The 19,829-nt window shown below is 35.3% G+C and overlaps 1 protein-coding gene across 1 annotated transcript in view; it reads right to left on the reverse strand.

Moving 5' to 3' along the window:
- The window catches only part of Trdn (triadin), a 296,113-nt gene that overhangs the window by 240,398 nt on the left and 35,886 nt on the right, over positions 1-19,829 (reverse strand). The window contains exon 2 of the mRNA XM_048354014.1: positions 16,678-16,887. Within this exon, the coding sequence (XP_048209971.1) occupies positions 16,678-16,887 (210 nt within the window). The remainder of the gene's footprint in view (positions 1-16,677; positions 16,888-19,829) is intronic.

Below are 19,829 nucleotides of genomic sequence, written 5' to 3' on the forward strand. Positions count from 1 at the left end.
GATTCAGCAATCTCACTCCTAGTTAAATGATCACAAACAAGACCACACTAAAGCTAATAGCACAACTAGGTTCAATGCAGCATTATTTACCACAGTTAAGATATAGAACCAACTAAGAGTCTCATTTCTTGATATCCAGCTTTAATTCGCTTCTATCAACCTTTTGAAACTATTTACACTATTTACTGAAGGTAGGCCTGAAAAAACTATCAGGCATTCAGGAGTCAAGTTTAAATTAACAATGAAATGAAGACAAAGATGCTAATGAAAATTAAATGCAATTGCTGTAGAATATGCTTTGTACTGAACAATTTTCTTTACATTATATACTATTTTTCCAGTGATCCTTACAAGTACAAGTCCCTTATTTAAAACATTGCTACAAAAAGGAAGAAAGAAAGAAGGATTAGAAGAATGGAAGGAAGGGAGGAAGGGAGGAAAAGAGGAGAGAGAGATGAGAGTATAGAAGAGGAGAAAGGAAAGAGAAGAATAGGGAAGGGAGAACAGATAGGAAGAGAGGAAAGAGGGAAAGAGAAGTGAGGGAGAGATTGGAAGGTGATAGGAAAGAGATAAGGGAAAGAAGGAGAAAGGAAGAGAAGGAAAGAAGAAACACAGAAGAATTAAATTCACTTTCCTTGTTTCTCAGTTTTAGTCAGAGAAATATTTCACTCAAATTTTGATCCAATTAGCAGAATAATTCAGAATGACAGCTACTGAGAGACATACTATTTGTATTTGACTTTATGCAATTAACAAGGTTTCAGTAGTTTATATATCAGCATGGGATGTTAGGGTCATAGAATGAAAGAAGAGACACTTGGTTTGGAGAATGGACTAGAGAGAGTAAGGCAACTACACTCTGCAAGAGATGAGCTGGAACTTGAGGTTAAAATGGAGCCTCCATTAGTTTTGTGACCTTCAAGGCCATACTTTCAGTGTTGGTTGTGACTCCAAGAGAAACTACTGTCCTTCTGTGTGGTGCAAAACATGCACCTGACCCTGGATTTGGAGAAGCCAATGGAAGATCTGACAGGAGCTGGCTTTTTTTTGCAGTCACAGCTGCTGTGTTATGCCAAGCAGGTGAGCCAAGAGTGCAATGACATCAAGGGTGCACAACTGCACTGCTCTCCCACAGTGACCTGCTATGGGTAAAAAATGGCTGTGCCCACTTGCCTTCTGCTTCCAGACTTGGCCCACAGTGATTCCTCTTCCTGACTTTAACCAAGAACAAGAGGAGAGGAAGTCTGGAAACATGGCAAAAATGATAAAAATACAAATCTACTAAACCGTACTTCAATTAGCGTCAACATTTTGCCAACTTTACTTATTTTCCCCTTTTCTTCATTTTTCATTTCTTTTGTTCTAGTTTGTCAAAACATTAAACTTAGGTCTTACATACATAAAATTTTAATCCAAGATCATTAAATATACCACATTGCACATGTATTCCCCAGAATATTTTCGATAGTTCCTTACTTGCAGTACACACACACACCACATGTGCACATACAAACATAAATCCAAAACAAATTTTGTTTCCCTCTTGAGCCTAATATTAACTAAATCGTGTTCTTTCTTAGGAAATATTATTCTGAGATTAACGATTTAGCAAAAAGTGCACATTTGATTGAATTGCCATAACATAAACTTTTTGAATGGGCAAACCCCAAAAATATGAAATCCCTCAAAACTATATGTTTTTACTCTTTCAATAAAATTTGTGAACACAGGATTTCCTCTCCCTTTCTTTACTTTTAAATGCTTATCTCTGTTCAATATTTTGTTGAAAATCATGATTCTTAGTGATAATTTCCCTTTCAAATAAATAAAATGACAACACTACAACAAATGATAGAGTGAAGGAATTTTCAAATTCTGTTCATGTCTTTTTTGATTCTTGAATTGTGTTACACTGTGTAGAGAATTGAGTGTTACCCAGTCTTTTGAAATAAATCATTTCCGTGGTTTTACAATTAAACTAATCAAGAATTAATTCAATTACTTTCCATATGATTTCAAATTGTAATGATTTCTTGTTTTCTGTCTGTTTTTTGTTAAATTAAAAAAGAAATCATTAACAATGTTAAGCCTAAAACTATATGAGTAGGGGTAACACTGTTCAAAAGGAAATGCATTCATTTACTGACTTATGTAACTGTATCTACTCTCTACATCGTCTTTAGGGTAACAGTAAAAAAAAAAACAACTATATGATTTCTTACTTAAATAAACTTTGCTCTTATACCATTATTTTCTGTGCTGCGCTCTTCCAGTTTTTAGTAGCTTCTCTTGGTCACTTTCTGGCACATATTTCCATTATATCAAATACTCATATTTAATATTGTGCTCCTAAAGTTTTATGTAAGGTAACAATAAGTTAGAATTTGAAGCTTACGGCAACCTTACTTTAGAATGAATCATGAGGAAAAAGAAAGATGCAAATATTAAAGGACTTTATTTGACTGAGATTGGGTAACATCAGGAGTAGAGTAGGAAATGCCTAGAGTTCCTGATTCAGAGATGTTTAACAAGTGTATGAGTCTTTTCACTCACTGAATATTCAAGGTTCTTGAGGAAAGGGAAAAAGCAGAGAAAAATTTCCACGTTCCTACTTTATAATATGGATACATAGAGTCAAATACTGCATGATTCAACTTATAGTTAGTTTCTGCAGTTGTCATATTTATAGACTCAGAGTAGAACAGTGGTGGCCAGAGCTGGAGAGAAGGAAAAGCAGGGAGTTGTTCATCAAATGGAACAGGCTTTAGTAAAACAAAATGAATGGATTTCAGAGACCTGTCATGCAATGTTGAGCCTATTATAAGCAAGTCGGCTACATACTTCAAAATTTGTGAAGAGGATAGATATCATAGCATTTTCCTGTTTCTACTACAAAAAAAAAAGTTGTTGTTTTTTCTTTTTCAATTCTGTGAGGTAAAGAAAAAGAAACAGGATCGTGAAACTGTAGAAAATTTGAAATGTAGGAAGCAGGCCTGGGAAAAATTATAATTAGCCTAGCCAGGACTTTTAAGTTAGATTCTTCAATGAATACTAGAGTGTAATTAGAAAAAAATGGGAAGATTGGTTAAAGATGAAGATGTGGAAGTCATTATCTTTGGAGGTCAGTTGTAAGCAAACTTCTAGGAAAGTAGAATAACTAAGAGAAAATATATGCTAATGGGCTATATTTTTCTTCAAAATAAAAGTAACTGCTGATTTGCATAAAATAAATGTTCTTAAATTTTACCTTACACATTTAATTATTTAAAGCTGTTCACTACCTGTAACCTCTAAATCATCATGTCTGCTTCATTATATTAGATGATTAGTTCTAATATTAGATTGAGAGCTATATAGTAAGAGAAGCAGGCTAATGAGTGGGCTGTGGCAGCTTACTTTTATCACTCATTTATTTAAGGAGCATGCTGCCACTGCAAAGGCATAATGTAAGAGCTGATATATTCTAGTGGAGGTAAAGAACTGATAATGCAAAAATAGAGTTGGAAGAGTTATAGTAGCTACTATTTTTAAGGATGCGGTAGTCAAAAATTGCAATATGACATTTCTTTCCCAAGGAAAACGTGCTAAATGCACATTGATTTATTAGGAAGTAGTGGTGTTTGACACATTTCAGCAGTGGAGAATAGTGTCAGTCATCTAATGTCATAGTATAAAGTCTTCATTGAGGCAGGGACAGGACAAAAATGTTTTGGATGAAAAGAGATATAGGGAAGTAAGAAAGATTTATTTCATTTTCCAAGTTAGAAAAGAGATGGTACTTGGCATAGTATTTGAAGAATACCTTGTCATTCTCCCCATTCATTTCAGCCCAAGACAGGCACATGGCCTTAAGAGTAATGAGCATTTTTAAAACCTATATCTTCATTAAGTAGATACTTTTACCATCAAAATATATCTTCCTAGACGATCAGCACCTTCTCCATGTGTCTCTACATTTTCTCCTATCTTTCTCCTTAGCTAATCTATATGTCTGTTTAGGTAAGTAGGTAGGTGAGAACTATCTTTTTTCTATCTATCTGTCTATCTATGTATCTACTATCTATCCATCCTAATATGGAAAAATATATTACAATAAAACTTTGTAATTAAAAATTCCTGACTTCTATTAAAATAAAAATAATCCACCATGGTCATGGAATGTTGCCATCTGATTTACAGTCACTCTCCTAGGCTTTATTCAGGACAGATACTCATTCGACTCTATAAAACAATAGATGTTTCACCTAATTAAACAAAGACCCAAGCCGCAGTTAAAGGTCAGGTAAGACACAATAATTATTTGTACATAATCATTCTGTAAACATCCTCACACTAATTTGTACCCTGTGGATTGGACATGGATTTGAGGAATTTCTCATGACCAGTCTCAGAAGTACTCAACTCTCAAAGACAGATGTGACACTCTCACCCTAGGGTCAACCTTTTCTAAATCAACTTCACTGTTACTTTTACTACATTTGTATATTCTTGCCTGAATTCATTATCTCTCTCCTCTCTCTCTCTCTCTCTCTCTCTCTCTCTCTCTCTCTCTCTCTCTCTCTCTCTCTCTCTCTCATCTATCTATTTAACTATCTTTCTGTCCCTCTCTTTCTTTCCATTTTCTGGGTACTATTCATACTAAAATAAAGTGACCTTCCTTCTACCTTCTTCCATGAGTTCTATGTTGTGAAAGTTTGCATCCTCACAAAATTTGCGTCAAATTCCTACTCTGTTAGTGACAATATTGAAGTCTTTGGGAGATGACTGGGTCATGAAGGCAAATTCTCATGAGTGAGGTTAGTGCCTTCATAAAAGGCTCATCACCCTCCCAATCCAGAAAAACCTCAATATACCACTTCTTACCATCTGAAGATAAAGCCAAGAATGCATGCCTGCCCTTGATAGCAGGCCCTTATCACTCTGCTCACAATTTGATCTTCAACTTCTCCATCTCTAGAGCAGTAAGAAATAGTTTTCTCCTGTACTTAAGCATTTTGTCCCAGCAACCCAAATAGACCAAAAGATTGAAAATCATGTGAAAAATAAAAGGTAGAATGCAAATGCTCCTGAAGCAGATTGGATTGTAAAAGATAAAATCCACTTGATTTGCAATTTTCAGAAAACCAAATACTTGCAGATGTTGGATATTCAGATGTTTTTAAACCAAAGAAAAATTAGGATCCTGATTTACAGGCATTTTTGGTGAGCTAATTGTTTTATTCAGTGAAGAAGGAAATGCTGTTCCTTTACTAATTTACATTTGAATAGACATACAGTAGCTCCAATCCTTGCTTTCAATATCCCAGCCCTGGACATTTTCTTTCTGCTTTTTAAAACTTTCTCAATTGAAAATTTCCCATACTCATCTTTACTATTAAGTTACTTCAGTAGTTAAGAAATGTTTATTTGTGTGGAAACCAATGAAATGAAAGACAAACATCCTGAGTTAAAATTACATAGGTATTTTAATATTTAATAATTTCAGAGTGTTTTATATCTAAATTTCTCTTGACTACCATTCAATGGTAACTTTTTGTGGTAATAGAACTTTACTGAGTACAAATATGTGCACACTTCACCTCTCCTTGTCAATATGACCGCAATCAGCCAAGGTTTGCTGGCAAAATTGGGTTGCAGGTGTTTAAAGGAATCTCACTAGCTAACTGGAATTAGATTCATCTCAAATAAAGGGAATTTTGTATTTCAAAATGAAAAACACAAATGACTTTTGGCTTCTTTAACTCAGGTCCAAAATAAGAAAACTAGGTGCTGGGAATATCGCCTAGTGGCAAGAATGCTTGCCTTGTATACATGAAACCCTGGGTTTGATTCCCCAGCACCACATATATAGAAAATGGCCAGAAGTGGTGCTGTGGCTCAAGTGGCAGAGTGCTAGCCTTGAGCAAAAAGAAGCCAGGGACAGTGCTCAGGCCCTGAGTCCAAGGCCCAGGACTGGCCAAAAAAAAAAAAAAAAAAAAAAAAAAAAAAAAAAAAAAGAAGAAGAAAAATAAGAAAACTAGAGAGTAGTATTACACTTCTACCAGTAAGTGTATAAAAGAGGATCCTATTATATTTACTGCTCATTAATTTGCTTCTTTTCTTAAACAAGTACATGTTAACTTTTAATTTAAAATTATTACTGGAGATGAGAGTAAGATATCTCAAAGTATAGGAGGAAAGGGGCTTAGAACCAAGATCTTTCTGATATTCTCTTACATTTTCTTCTTTCCTTTGCTTGTCTCTTCTGAAAAGCAGGCTATGACAACTGAAATTTCTCCCTGTCAACGTTAGCCCAAGTACCTAGAACCACGACTCAAAACATTTCCCATAACTCTAGGTAAGGGCTGAAATTATATGAAGCACCTTTTCTGATGGTGACCTATGAGACTCTCATTCCAGAAGGAATTCTTCATCATGGCCAGAGGTAAGAATATCATACAAAGTGTCCAAGAGAATCCCAACAGATTGTCCTTTATGGAAGTTACCCTCAGTCCATTGCCATTAGATCAAAGCTTTATATAGCCAATCATACTGCAGTAAGATTCTATGCTTCCTACAAACTAAGCTCCTGTGAGCTTAGTAGGGTCTTTCTGAAGTTTTGAGTGTAATGTATAATTTTGATTATATAAACCTGGTAATTTTTCTCTTATTTCAATATATTTGGTTATCAGAGTATCAGTTGTGCCTCTTGTGATGAGAGCATCAGCATCACGCCCTTCTGCCCCTGTACTTTGCATATAATAAAGAATGGGAAAGTGAATTGTCATGGGTTTATAGATATCTGTATAGCATTCAAAAGAATTCATTTTTCTCATAGTAAAAGAGTAGTCAAAATATCACGCTAGTTGGGTTCCTTGCTTAGACCACCATATTGTATATTTAACAAATGTATGGAGAAGAGACTTACTGAAATGCTCAAGAGTTTGGATCCCCTGAGAGACCACCAGAGACCAAGACCAATGCAAGCAGCCAAAAGGGCGTTTATTTCAGGCTAGCTCAGTCCTCTGTGCACTCAATAGGCTGGTGACGCTAAGAGGCCCTGAGCCAAGGGCTTCCAGCTGTTTTATACATTCTTTGAGGAAGGCAGAGACTTAGCATACATCATAGCATCTTTTATCAAATCAACACACACCGCGGGAAAATTATAAAATAATTCTGAGGCATGTTTGGCGCATTTGGTGGCGGGAAGGAATCTGGAAAGGGTCATTGGTCAGATCAAGGGACCAGCGCATTTACTGGAAACCAAACCTGGGTGGGGGAGTTCTGGAGTAACTCCAAAACTTGTTTTTCTTCTCTGACTAACCCTTACTCAGTTTTAGCCATTGGTCACTCTTATGGTTGTTTATGGTTTTTCTGAGAACTCTCTGTCCCAGGGCATTTTATGGTCTTTACTGGAAAGAAAAGGGTGGGGAGTAGGGTTTACAGTAAAGTCAGTCAGGTACAGAATGGAGTCTTAGTACAATATAGAGTTACTCTGGTCGTTCAATCTGGCTCTTCATTACAAGATTTGGAATTCCTACATCCATTACCATACCCTAGATAATATTTAACAAACACTCACTCAACAAGTTTAGGACTTACCCTAGGAAATAATGATCATAATACATACTTTATTTACACATTCTATTTCTCTATGACTGTTGTGAAGAATTTCTGTTGTGGAGTTATAATTTATGTATAGTCTCATGATCCTTAAAAATTTAATTAACTTATCTTTTTGAAACATGCCTATACATCTTTGAAGCATAAAATATGCTAATTTCAAAAAGATTATATTATAGAAAAAGCCCTAGCCATAAATTAGCTAACAATCAGTATATGCCTTATAAAGTTCAATTGTTTTGTATATGTCAGCTTATTCAATGTGCACAGCAGACATCAAAAGCAGTTACCATTATCTACAGTCAATAAGCATGTGCAGAGAATAAATCTTTCCAAGGTCTCATGGCTGCTGAAAGAGTCAGGATCACAATTCAGTAATCTGCTAGGAGAGACTACATTCGCCTACTTAGTCTCTAGTCTTAAAGTCTGTGTGTTCTTTTATTGATACAATACTTTTTAAAAATCTTTGTACTTGTTTGTTTTATTTGCTTGTCTACTATGTATGCTAAACAAATTAGTCAACAATTTTGGTTGAGAGCACATAAATTTGGCTGTGTAATATATTGCTGGCAGAAAGTAGGGCAATGCATATATTAACAGGAACACTAGCTACATGAACCCCTGTCACTAAGATGGTGATTATCTAATTATGGGGACAGTTTTTAAAACACTTTCTAAAGGTAAAATACACATATGATCTGTATCATTGCAAACAAATCCTAAATGAGGCAATATTGTACTCATTAGTGAGCAATATAGAGTCTAAAAAATTCCAGATTTTTTTTTCCTTTAAGAAATTGTTTACTCAGTTATTGAACTACATGTTGAGTTTGTTTGGTGTGTTTTCTAATCACTAGAACAAGTAAGTAACTAAATTCAGATATTTTTATTTCTACCCTATCAGATAAATAGAGAAGAAACATAGATTTTATATTAGATTCAATTAAATATACACAACTTGAAAATAGTGGGTTCATTTAAAATAAATAATATAAGAAAATTACAGCAGATTCTCAGAAGTTTTGTAAAGTTTTCTGTAAGAATGAGAATTTCAACTAAATACTGAAGGTCATATAACAGCTAAACTTCCAAAAGAAAGAGTCATAGCATATGGTAAAAATTCTTAATTATACTTGTCTGTACAAAAATTTATAAATCTCAATTTATCTTAAATAGATCTCATTTGGAAATGGCCAAATTAATGGTATAGAACATTGGTTTCACACTATTAAATTTCTTCACTCTGAAACCCTTGGCCAATAACACATTAGGGACATCATACTGCCAAGTTTCTATCTTGTTTTGGAAAATGGTAAGACAAATTGACTTTCACCACAATCTCAACAGGAAATTTTATGAACAAAATGTAGGAAGAAAATAATCTAATAACTAAGTGTACATCTCTAAAATTAACATGATTTTATTATCTTTTCTCATTATATTGCATAAACAATAAATAAGCCTTTAGTAAGGTTTGAGAAACATCAGAGTAGACTCTGCTTTCTTGACAAGCAGATTGAAAAGTTGGAAATTAAGTGCATTCTTTTTAGGAATAGTCACTAACAGGACTAAGATATTCAGCAGAATATGTGGAAATTTTAAGAATTGAGTCAGAATAGGAAACACAAGAAAATGTTAGTCATTATCAAATCTCAATTGACATGAGAACTAATAAAGTCTAAAAAGATGTTGCATTTAGTCGCAGTCTCAATTCTAAAACATCATAATGTGTTCACACATGTGCAGATGCAAACACATTAATATACAAAGAGTAGTAGATAGATAGATGGATAGATAGATAGATAGATAGATAGATAGAGACCGATAATAGATATGTATAGGTAAATGGATGCTAAATTTGTATTTTCAAATTGACTTTGGGATTTCCCTAAATGATTTCACTGTGCTAAACTCATAGCCTGACAAACTGCACCTGCTTAATTGGGCTAAGTTCCAAGAAAAGAGAAGAAAATAAATCAGGGAAATTAATTTCCAAGAGCATAGATAAATTGCATATCTCATTAGAAGATCTATTTAAAAGGCACATCCAGGAGCTCTCTGAAAGACTTTCATAAGAAATTGATGCTTCTTATCATTAGGTCTTTGGTGTCTTTTCTTCTCACATTATTGATCTTACTCCTCTCTAGTAAGATTAAAGTTCATATTGAATTTAATTAGTATATGCTTCCTGGGTACAAGGCATATGTGTGTTATATAGACTATTTTATTCTAATAATTACAAAACTGTTTTGAAATAAGTACCATTTGTGAGATGCTTGTAGCAATTGCCAAATATACATTGAAGAAAGGCTTGTACAACCATAGAACAAATATTTCTGTTGCAGATGAAGTAAATAAAGAGCCTTATTTTTATACAAGGAAAATCTGAATTATATAACCATTTATTCTTGTACATTCAATAGCATGCATTGTAGTTGTTTCTTTAGAAATCCTGTTTGTGGTTATTATTGTTTAGAAAGAAACATGACTGCTCATAAAGCAGAATTGATTTATAAGAAATTTCAATGAAAGCCCACTTATGCTGGTTCTCAGGGAGTTATAGATTACCAGCTATCTCTCAGTTTACTAGTAGGTCTTTGAAAAGCTGGTTCGGTCTACAGAAGGCTGCAGGCCCTGCTTGCAGCAGTCTTGGTAAACCTAAACCCCTGTACTAAATTATGAAGAAATCAACTTTCTATATCTAGACTTTTCTACAGCATTGTTTTCCAGGAAATAAAATGTAAAGACTTTGAAAAATAGCTTATCTTCTGTCTATTGAGCATGAAGCGAAAATGGCGCGAACTTTGGAAGTCAGAAAGGAAGTAATCATGCAGCTTAGTGCTCCTTATCTGAAGGTTGGTTGTCGGGTATTTGTTCTGAAAGTTTTGCACATTTTTTGCTGACATGCTGGCTGCCCTTGTGTAGAAACAACCTGCTACATCTCCCCCTGATCCTGGGGTTCTGTCTCGCCACATCTCCAAAACCTTCTCAGGTACATGCGTAGTTCAGTACCAAAGGGCACCAATCCATCTTGCAACTTCACCACGTCATCGTAATTTGAGGTGCTGAGAGGCAAGTAAGGGTCATAGTTTGTCCTTTGTCTCCGCCTCTGTGTCCATCTGCCCTTCCCAGTTTCCAGTCGGCTGACCTTCCTTCCTATCTCAGAAACGCTGCAGCAGCATTCCCCAAACCGCTTCATCAGCCTCCCAGGAATTTATAAGCCACAAAATAAATCTCTATCCGGTATCAATCAGACTGCTCCTGCTGCTCCCATCAAACCTGTCATATTACAAGAGTATACTTGAATATTGTTTTGACATTATATTGGGGAAGAAATTTAGGAGACATTTTCTTTCTATTCTATTTGCTATTCTTAAGTTTGTCTTAATTGTTACGAAGAATCAGAGACACACATTCTGCAGAATAGAAGTTAAAGGACCAACCCCATTTCACCAACAAAGAAATACAAATTCCTAGTCATACAACTCTGCAAAGCATTTTCATGTAAGTGCATGCAAATGCAAGTAACTCAGATCGCATTCTGAAAATCTGGCGTCATGATGTTGCTGAGAGGATAGTCATCCTTCACAAGCCAGTATAGTACGAAAATATACTTTCACCTCACTATGAACAATGTCTAGTTTTCGAAACCATCACAGAATACTTTCAAATGTAATGGCAGCTGCCCTTACCTTGGCCTTGGTGATCATCTCCAGCATGTTTTTGTTTGTTTGTTTGTTTGTTTTGTTTTGTTTTTGCCTGTCCTGGGGCTTGAACTCCGGGTCCAGCTGCTATTGCTGAGCCTCTTTGTGCTCAAGGCTAGGGCTCTACCGCTTGAGCTACAGCACCACTTCTGGCTTTCTTCCGTAGTTTATTGGAGATAAGAGTCTCGCGGGGCCTTTTCTGCCCCTGCTGGTTTTGAACCTCTATCCTCAGGTCTCAGCTTCCTAAGTAGCTAGGATTCCAGTCCTAAGCCAGGGACAGCCAGCTTCCACCGTGTTTTATTCTATAAACCCTGATTTTAAAACACTGAAGCATCTTCGAAGACTAGTAGGTAGTACAAAGTACTGAGCAGGGTAGTAATATTAATCCCCAGTAAAAAATGTCAAATCTATTAATTAACATTAAGAATCTAGTTTATATTTTGTAACTCTATGGCAACAAGTATGTTTTTCTACAATGAATTGACATTAAAAGATAGGAGCATGATAAATGGAAATAATGATAAAATGAAATTAAAATATTAATATAAGTAAAAATGTTAAATTGGTAGTAGAATATTAATATAAGTGACTGTGTGCCATCTAGACAAGGATTGATATGAGGTACCATTTCTTTCTATAACTACACTGAATCCTTGAATTTGTTTCTAGAAAATGGTTATTTAATTTTTATGAATTTGTTATCATAAAAATTTATAAATTTTTCTTAAAAATTTGAAGCTTGGGGATTCTTATTTCAGTTTGAATCCATTGTTGTGATGTATCTTTTCACCTCTCTACACCTACCATCATGATGCCTGTGATCTGATGCTTACTCTTCTCCTTTGTGCATAGAGTAACTACAATAGCTACCCATCACCTGTCTAGTTTTTTCAGTGCTGAATAGGGTTAAGCTATGCAACTGAAAGGACTTTGAAGAAATGACAGTTTAGGAATTCCATACAAAGGCGTCAGAGCAAGGTGACTTCGTCTCTGCTCTTTCTCGGGTTACTTACTCTGAGAGAAAAGCATCTGCCACATTCTGAGGACACACCAGAATTATTTAAGAGCAATGTGAATTAGAAAACCTTAGAAAACATTTGATTAATGATACCATAGCCAGCATCCCCACTGCAACCTCAGAAGATACTACCCTGCTAAAGTCCTAGTCATGCCTATTAAGGTAATAAATGAATATTTACTTTTGTTTTAACCCCCTTACTTTTTGAAGCAGCCTGTTAACCAGTAAAAAAAAATCATTATTATAAAATAGGATAAGTAAATGTCCATGCTATAAACAGTATTTTATACTCCTGAATTTCATTAAGGCGACTTTATTAATTGTTAATGTTAAGTTAAAAAGGTTTTTTGAGTTTGAGGAAATAAAATTTTATCAGTCTATTTCTTTCTTTCTTTTTTTTTTTTGGCCAGTCCTGGGCCTTGAACTCAGGGCCTGAGCACTGTCCTTGGCTTCCTTTTGCTCAAGGCTAGCACTCTGCCACTTGAGCCACAGTGCCACTTCTGGCCGTTTTCTGTATATGTGGGGCTGGGGAATTGAACCCAGGGCCTCATGTATACAAGGCAAGCTCTCTTGCCACTAGGCCATATCCCCAGCCCTCAGTCTATTTCTTCATAATATAAGACATTTAAAACTCAAAGTATGAGAACTACTAATTACATTAAGTAATGTGTATCAGAAAAAATTGCTGTGATATTCATATGCAATGAAGAATAAAACAGCATTTTCCTTGGATAAGTTTAGGTTTCTGAATGAGATGAACAAGTCAATGTCTATGGCTACAACTCAGTGGCAAAGTGCGTGGGCCCTAGAATGTGCAAGAGCCTGATCTCCAGCACGCACACACACACACATCCCAAGATGAGTAGACATTTGTGATACATTTAACCTATTTCTTCTAACACATGAGCTCATAAGGAATAAAGAGAATGAAAAGAAGATACATGCCATTTTTCTAATGCCATCTCAGAATGCTTCACAGAAGGAGGAGATCCTGAAGGTTTAATAAGAATTCTCCAGATAAAAGTGAAAAAGGAGGCTCTCCTTAGTGATATTAATATTTATATAGCGCCCGTGGAGCCAGGTTCATTTCTAAGTACTTCACATATATTTCATTATCTCTCTGACAATCCTATTACATAGGTACTATTAGAATCCTGATCTAATAAATGATAAAAATTAAGCAGAGAGTGTACAAAGGTTTCCCAGTGTAAAAAAAGCTAGCAAGTAATAAGGCCTATACCAATATCAGAGAACTGAATCCACAGTCCCATGCTTAGAGATGATCTACTAGTCTTTCTACTCTACTGAAGACTATGTTGGGAGAAACAGTAGAAGCAGAGTCATCATGAAATAAAATTCTGTTTATCTTGCAAGCTATATACTTTGTCCTGCAGAAGCTCTTCAGTTTGATGGATTCCCATTTGTCCAGCCTTTCTTTGATTTGTTCCATTTCTGGGCCTTTGTTAAGGGAGATTCGTCCTGGGCCAAGGAGACCAAGGAGTCCTTCTTTTAGTGTTTTCAGGGTACCTGTTTTTATTTTAAGGTCTTCGATCCATTTGGAATTGATTTTGGTGCAGGGTGATATATAAAGATCTAGTTTTAATTTGTTGCAGGTGTTGAACCAGTTTGGCCAGCACCATTTGTTAAAGAGGCTATCTTTCTTCCATCCTATATTTTTAGCTCCTTTATCAAGGATTAAGTAGGAATAGTTCCGCGGGTTCATTTCTGGGTCTTCAGTTCTGTTCCATTGGTCCTCAGGCCTGTTCTTGTGCCAATATCATAGTTTCCAAGATAAGCAGAAAGGCCACAGATTGGGAGAAGATCATTACCAGCCATACAACAGACAAAGGCCTCATGTCTAACATATATGCAGAACTAAAAACATTAAATTCCTCCAAAACAAAACCTCAAAGAACCAACAACCCTCTCAACAAGTGGTCTAAAGACCTAAAAAGAGATTTCTCTGAAGAGGAAATGAGAATGGCCAAGAGACACATGAAGAAGAGCTCAACATCACTGGTCATAAAAGAAATGCAAATAAAAACAACATTGAGATTCCACCTCACCCCAGTAAGAATGTCCATTATCAGGAAAACTAACAATAACAAATGCTGGAGGAGATGTGGCCAAAAGGGAACCCCACTACATTGTTGGTGGGAATGCAAACTTGTTCAGCCACTCTGGAAAGCGGTATGGAGATTCCTCAGAAAGCTAAACATAGAGCTCCCCTATGACTCAGCAGCCTCACTTTTGGGCATTTACCCAAAAGATTACAAGCAAGACCACACTAACACTAGCACAACAATGTTCATCATAACACAATTTGTCATTGCTAAAATATGGAACCAACCCAGAAGCCCCTCAGTAGACGAATGGATCAGGAAAATGTGGTACATATACACAATGCAATTTTATGCCTCTATCAGAAAGAATGACATTGCCCCATTTGTAAGGAAATGGAAGGACTTGGAAAAAATTATACTAAGTGAAGTGAGCCAGACCCAAAGAAATATGAACTCTATGGTTTCCCTTATAGGGAATAATTACTACAGGTTTAGGCTAGCTAAAACAGAGGCTCACAAGAGCCCAACAGCTATGCCCTTATGAACACATAAAATGATGTTAAGTGAAGTGAAATACATGTTATGGAAATGAGTGTTATATCACTGTTGTAATTACTTTCAACATGCCATGTCAAACCGTGGCTTGTTTTGTTGATGATCCTTTTGTGTCCCCTGCTTGTCATTGCCCCTGTGCTATCACTGTATCTCATCCGAGTACCCTAGATACTGTATATACTGGTATTAGAACTAGGGAAGGGAAAGGGAATATCAAAATAGAGAGACAAAGGATAAAAAGACAAACAACTCCAAAAGCAATACTTGCAAAACCATTTGGTGTAAACCATCTGAACAACCCATGGGGAGAGAGGGAAAGGGGAATGGGGGTGGGAAATGAGGGAGGAGATAACAAATTGTACAAGACATGTATCCACCGCCTTACCTAAGAAACTGCAACACCTCTGTACATCACTTTGACAATAAATAATTATTCAAAAAAGAAATAAAATTCTATTGTCTTTGGTCCAAACAGGAGGAGAAGTAAATAGGAATAGGATGCATATGTCGAATTACAAGACAAATTTCATGTCAGACTCTCTGTTCTACATGACATGATCAAATGCATGTTTTGTGAGGATTTCTTCCAAGCAATACAAATGAGTAGAGGATGGATGAAAGATACAACAGATTGTATGGCTACCCTTAAAAGAGGAGTGATGGAAATGTGAGGAGGGAAATGATGGTAATGAAAGAAGGGCTCCAACTGATGGCCATGTGAATTCAGTAGGCAGAGATTACAGAAACTGTTCACTACTCAGAGATACTTAGAACATAACTTCATATTTTCTTGAATCTTCTAGTAGTAACACAGAGGCTGTTGTTTACTTTTTTTCCAATCAGATATAATGCCATCTACATAGGCATTATCCACAGTACTGAATAGCAGTGTCCCATGGAAAGTGGAAAGCTTTGCTATCCCAACAGCATAAATAAAGGGCACATTTCGTTCAGTGGTAGTTTCTGTAGTATATTTATTAAAACTGCTAGCTCTATCAGTATTTGATGGACATTGAACACATGAAATATTATCTGTGGAGGTGTGTCTTTCTGAGTGGAGTGGGGAGTAGGGAGGCTAGAACTCAGGCCCTCGGGGTCTTGTTCAGCTTTATTGCTTATAGGCATTAGCACTTAGAGTTCTAGAAATAATAGTTGTTCTGTTTTTGTCAACATCGTTCAACTTACATTTACCTGTAAAACAATGTCTACCAGAAACCACTCCTCAGGGATATAGCTGAGGAAAATCATGTTACTCTCATTTCTATGTTTATAAACTGGCATAAAAACTTTCTACTCCTTTATGATATCTATATTATATTTTTGTTTCCTGTTACACAACTATTTTCTGATATATGTAATAAGCACTTGATAAATAATTATTGCTTGAGTAAATTCCCACCATAAGAAGAGTATTTTTATAGAATCAAGTAGAGTCTTACTGAATCTTATTCTATCCCTACTAGAAAAATAAAACAGAAACAGGAATTAGGAAAGAACATGAATGATGAAACCGGACTGTAAAAAAATGTGAATAACAATTGAATTCTCAAATCTGGAGTTGGTAGACAAGGAAAGACAATGAAAGAAGACTGACAATGGAAGAAAACTGATCACAGGGATAATTGAGCACACATGTGGCTGCTTAATTTCTCCACAAATTTGGGGTAAAGAGAAGCAAACCTACTACTTGGGAAGAAAATATTATTTCCTTTCATCCAAATGTTGTGGATCTTACCTGAAAAGTTCTTGTAATCCACTAAATCAAACATAACGACAGCCACTGCTGACCATGTGATGATAAGTGCAATGACCAGGAGCCAGGCTGCTGGGGAGCTAAAGGTTGTCACAATGTCTTCTGTGACTGTCCTCTTCAGCACTTTTCCAGGGGACTTGGGCACAGATCCATTTTTGTTGTCTATAACAGTTGTGGTTGTAGATGCATTTCCTAGTTAAACATTCAGAGAAGAAAACACCATTTAGAAATGGACAACCCATGCATTGTTTTCTCTCATAGAACACACCTGTTCAGAGGCAGGGCCCCAACCTCAAGTGCTTTATGTCATCTGTTCCTTGACATTTACTCTATATTGTAAAATGTGTGTGCCCATATAAGCAACTGTGTCATCTCCCCAGTTCCATCTGGGCTACCATACAGGCCAAATGATTTTTCTTCTTCTTTTCTTTTCTTCTTTTTTGTTTTACTTTTTTTTTCATTTCTTTATTGTCAAAATGATGTACAGGGGGATTAGAGTTTCATGCATAAGGCAGTGAGCACATTTCTTATCCAACTTGTTACCTCCTCCCTCATTTTCCCCTACCTGCCCCTTTCCCATTTCCCTCTACCCACCATGAGTTGTACAGTTTGTTTACACAATATAGTTTTATGAGTATTGCTCTTGCATTGGTTTTCTTTTTATATGTTGTCTCTCGATTTTGGTATTTCCTTTCCTTTCCCTAGTTCCAATACACGTATATACAATATCCAGTTACAGTAATATCAGGGATAAAACCATGGGAATCTTTTGCCTTTAACTTTCTTCTTTCAGTCATTTTTACTTTTCCTCCCATTAATTTCTCTTCTCTAGCATCTCTTCTATATCCTTCCCATCAAAAACAGTGCAGTTTGCATCCAGATTCCTTTCAACACTCTTTTTTTAAAATTTATTGATGATTATACATCAATTCTGAAAACAGGCAAAATACATTCTGTTTCAAAAGAAAATCACACTCTGTGATACAGTAGTTCAAACAGATGAAATACTTTTTTGATATCCTACTTTAGGTACATAGTCGTCCCTCCTATTGGGATCATTCATTTCTTTTTATTGTTGTTGTTGTTATTGATAGAGAAATTAAACTAAGGTAGGAATACTGGAAAATATTATGCTTTAATTTTCTTTTTCCTGGTTTTAAGAGCATTATGCTCTTGAGAAAATGTACAAAGATATAAAAAATATAACCAGTGCATTAGCAAATTGGTACATAAGATGTCTAATCTCACAACTCTGAAACAATTTCTTTTAATGTGTTTTTCAATTTTCATTGAGTTTTCTGGATACATGTAGAAATATATAAATGTTATATTGGCTTAGACAATCTTTATCACACTCCCCTCTATATATTTCTCCAGGTGGGACAATATAATAAATAATGCAAACATCAGTTTAAGATTATTCTTTGAATTAAAATACAAGATTTGAACCCTTTTTTTTGGTTTGAGCCATTCAGTTTGATTTCTTTTTAATTTTTATTTTTTTATTGTCAAAGTGAAGTACAGAACGGTTAAAATTTCATATGTAAGGCAGTGAGTACCTTTCTTATCCAACTTGTCACCTCCTCCCTCATTTTTCCCCTGCCTTCTCCCTCCTCCTGCCATAAATTATACAGTTGGTTTATACCATACAGTTTTGTAAGTGTGGCTGTTACATTGGTTTGTGTTTTTATCTTTTGTCTTACAATTATGGTATTCCCTTTCTATTCCCTAGTTCCAATACATGTATATACAATGTTCAGGGCACAAAAATCAGTTATAGTGATATCAGGGGTAAAACCACAGGAAGGGAATATGAAAGAAAGAAGAAGAAGAAGGGCACAGTTAAGTTAGAACCCTTTAAACCGGTATGTACAAGGGACAATGATTAGAAACTGGATGGAAAAGAAAATAGTACATGAATAGTTAAAGTGAATTACTTTGGTTAACGGCTTTACTCTTTTAATGTTTTCAGCATAAAATATCCACTTCTTGACAGAAGTAAGATAAATGGCATATAATTCTTTGAATACCCAGAGGCAGAAAAATCAATTACTAAACAATAGCCAAAGATAGCCATTTTTGGATAAAATGGTAAACATAAGTCCTTGTTTTCAAAAGATTATAAAATCTAATATAGCTAATACTTGGCAAAGAATCTAAGAATGTTAAATGACTTTAGTAGAAATTAATAATAGCAAAAGCATATTCCCTTTTTTCTTCAAAAAATGGGAATAAATATCCTCAATTCATGAACATAAAATTTAGGGGAAGTGAAACAAAGAAAGAATGATACATTAAGGAAGATTTTTTACACTGCTTGAAGGGCTGCTCACTGAAGGAAAAATTAGGAAAAACTAGTTCCATATCCTCTCATTGATTTTTGTGCCAAACTCCCATCATATCCCATGTTAGGACTGAAACGAATAAATGGTTGGAGTGCCTTATAATGAGATTTAAGACCCAAGTGAAGCTACAAGTGAATCAAACCTTCTGAATAATGTTTTTTCAGGGAAGTAAATGAGTTGTAAGTGTTTAGGATGGCCCACCTGAAAGCTGATATGTTGCTAATCTCCTGTTTCTTATCTCTAAAAGGCTTTTCAATACCACTAAGTACAGAACTTTTTGAGTAACTGTTTCTGTTCTTCAGATTCACAACAATGAATATTACAGTGAATATTGTATATTACGGTATTAGACAGTATCGTTCACACCTGCTTGGGATCTTGAAACTGAACGTGTAAATTACCAAGACTTTACAGAAGGTAGCTGAATCCCGGACCCATTTTTTTTTAAGTAGAAAAATTTTAAAGAAACATGGTTTTCTTTATTTATGGCATTTGATCACAAAAATGAGATACTATAAATGTTGGAAATAATGCAAACTTAAAAATTACTTTTTTGAGAAATTTATGTAAATTTTAAAAGTTTTCTTTATGATTCATTCAGGAAAATTATTATTTTACAATTTTCAATAGGTACAAATACAATATAAATGCTCAATAGTTGTTATTGTTGTTGTGCATATTTCTCTTTTATTCAATTTCCTGGTTTCAAAATCCCTACTTAAAACCTGACCAAGACTCAAACACAAGGAAAATAGGTTCTAAATGTCCAGGTGTAAAACAAACAATTGG

Source organism: Perognathus longimembris, chromosome 9 (assembly GCF_023159225.1).
Source record: "Perognathus longimembris pacificus isolate PPM17 chromosome 9, ASM2315922v1, whole genome shotgun sequence".
Classification (NCBI taxonomy): Eukaryota; Metazoa; Chordata; class Mammalia; order Rodentia; family Heteromyidae; genus Perognathus; species Perognathus longimembris.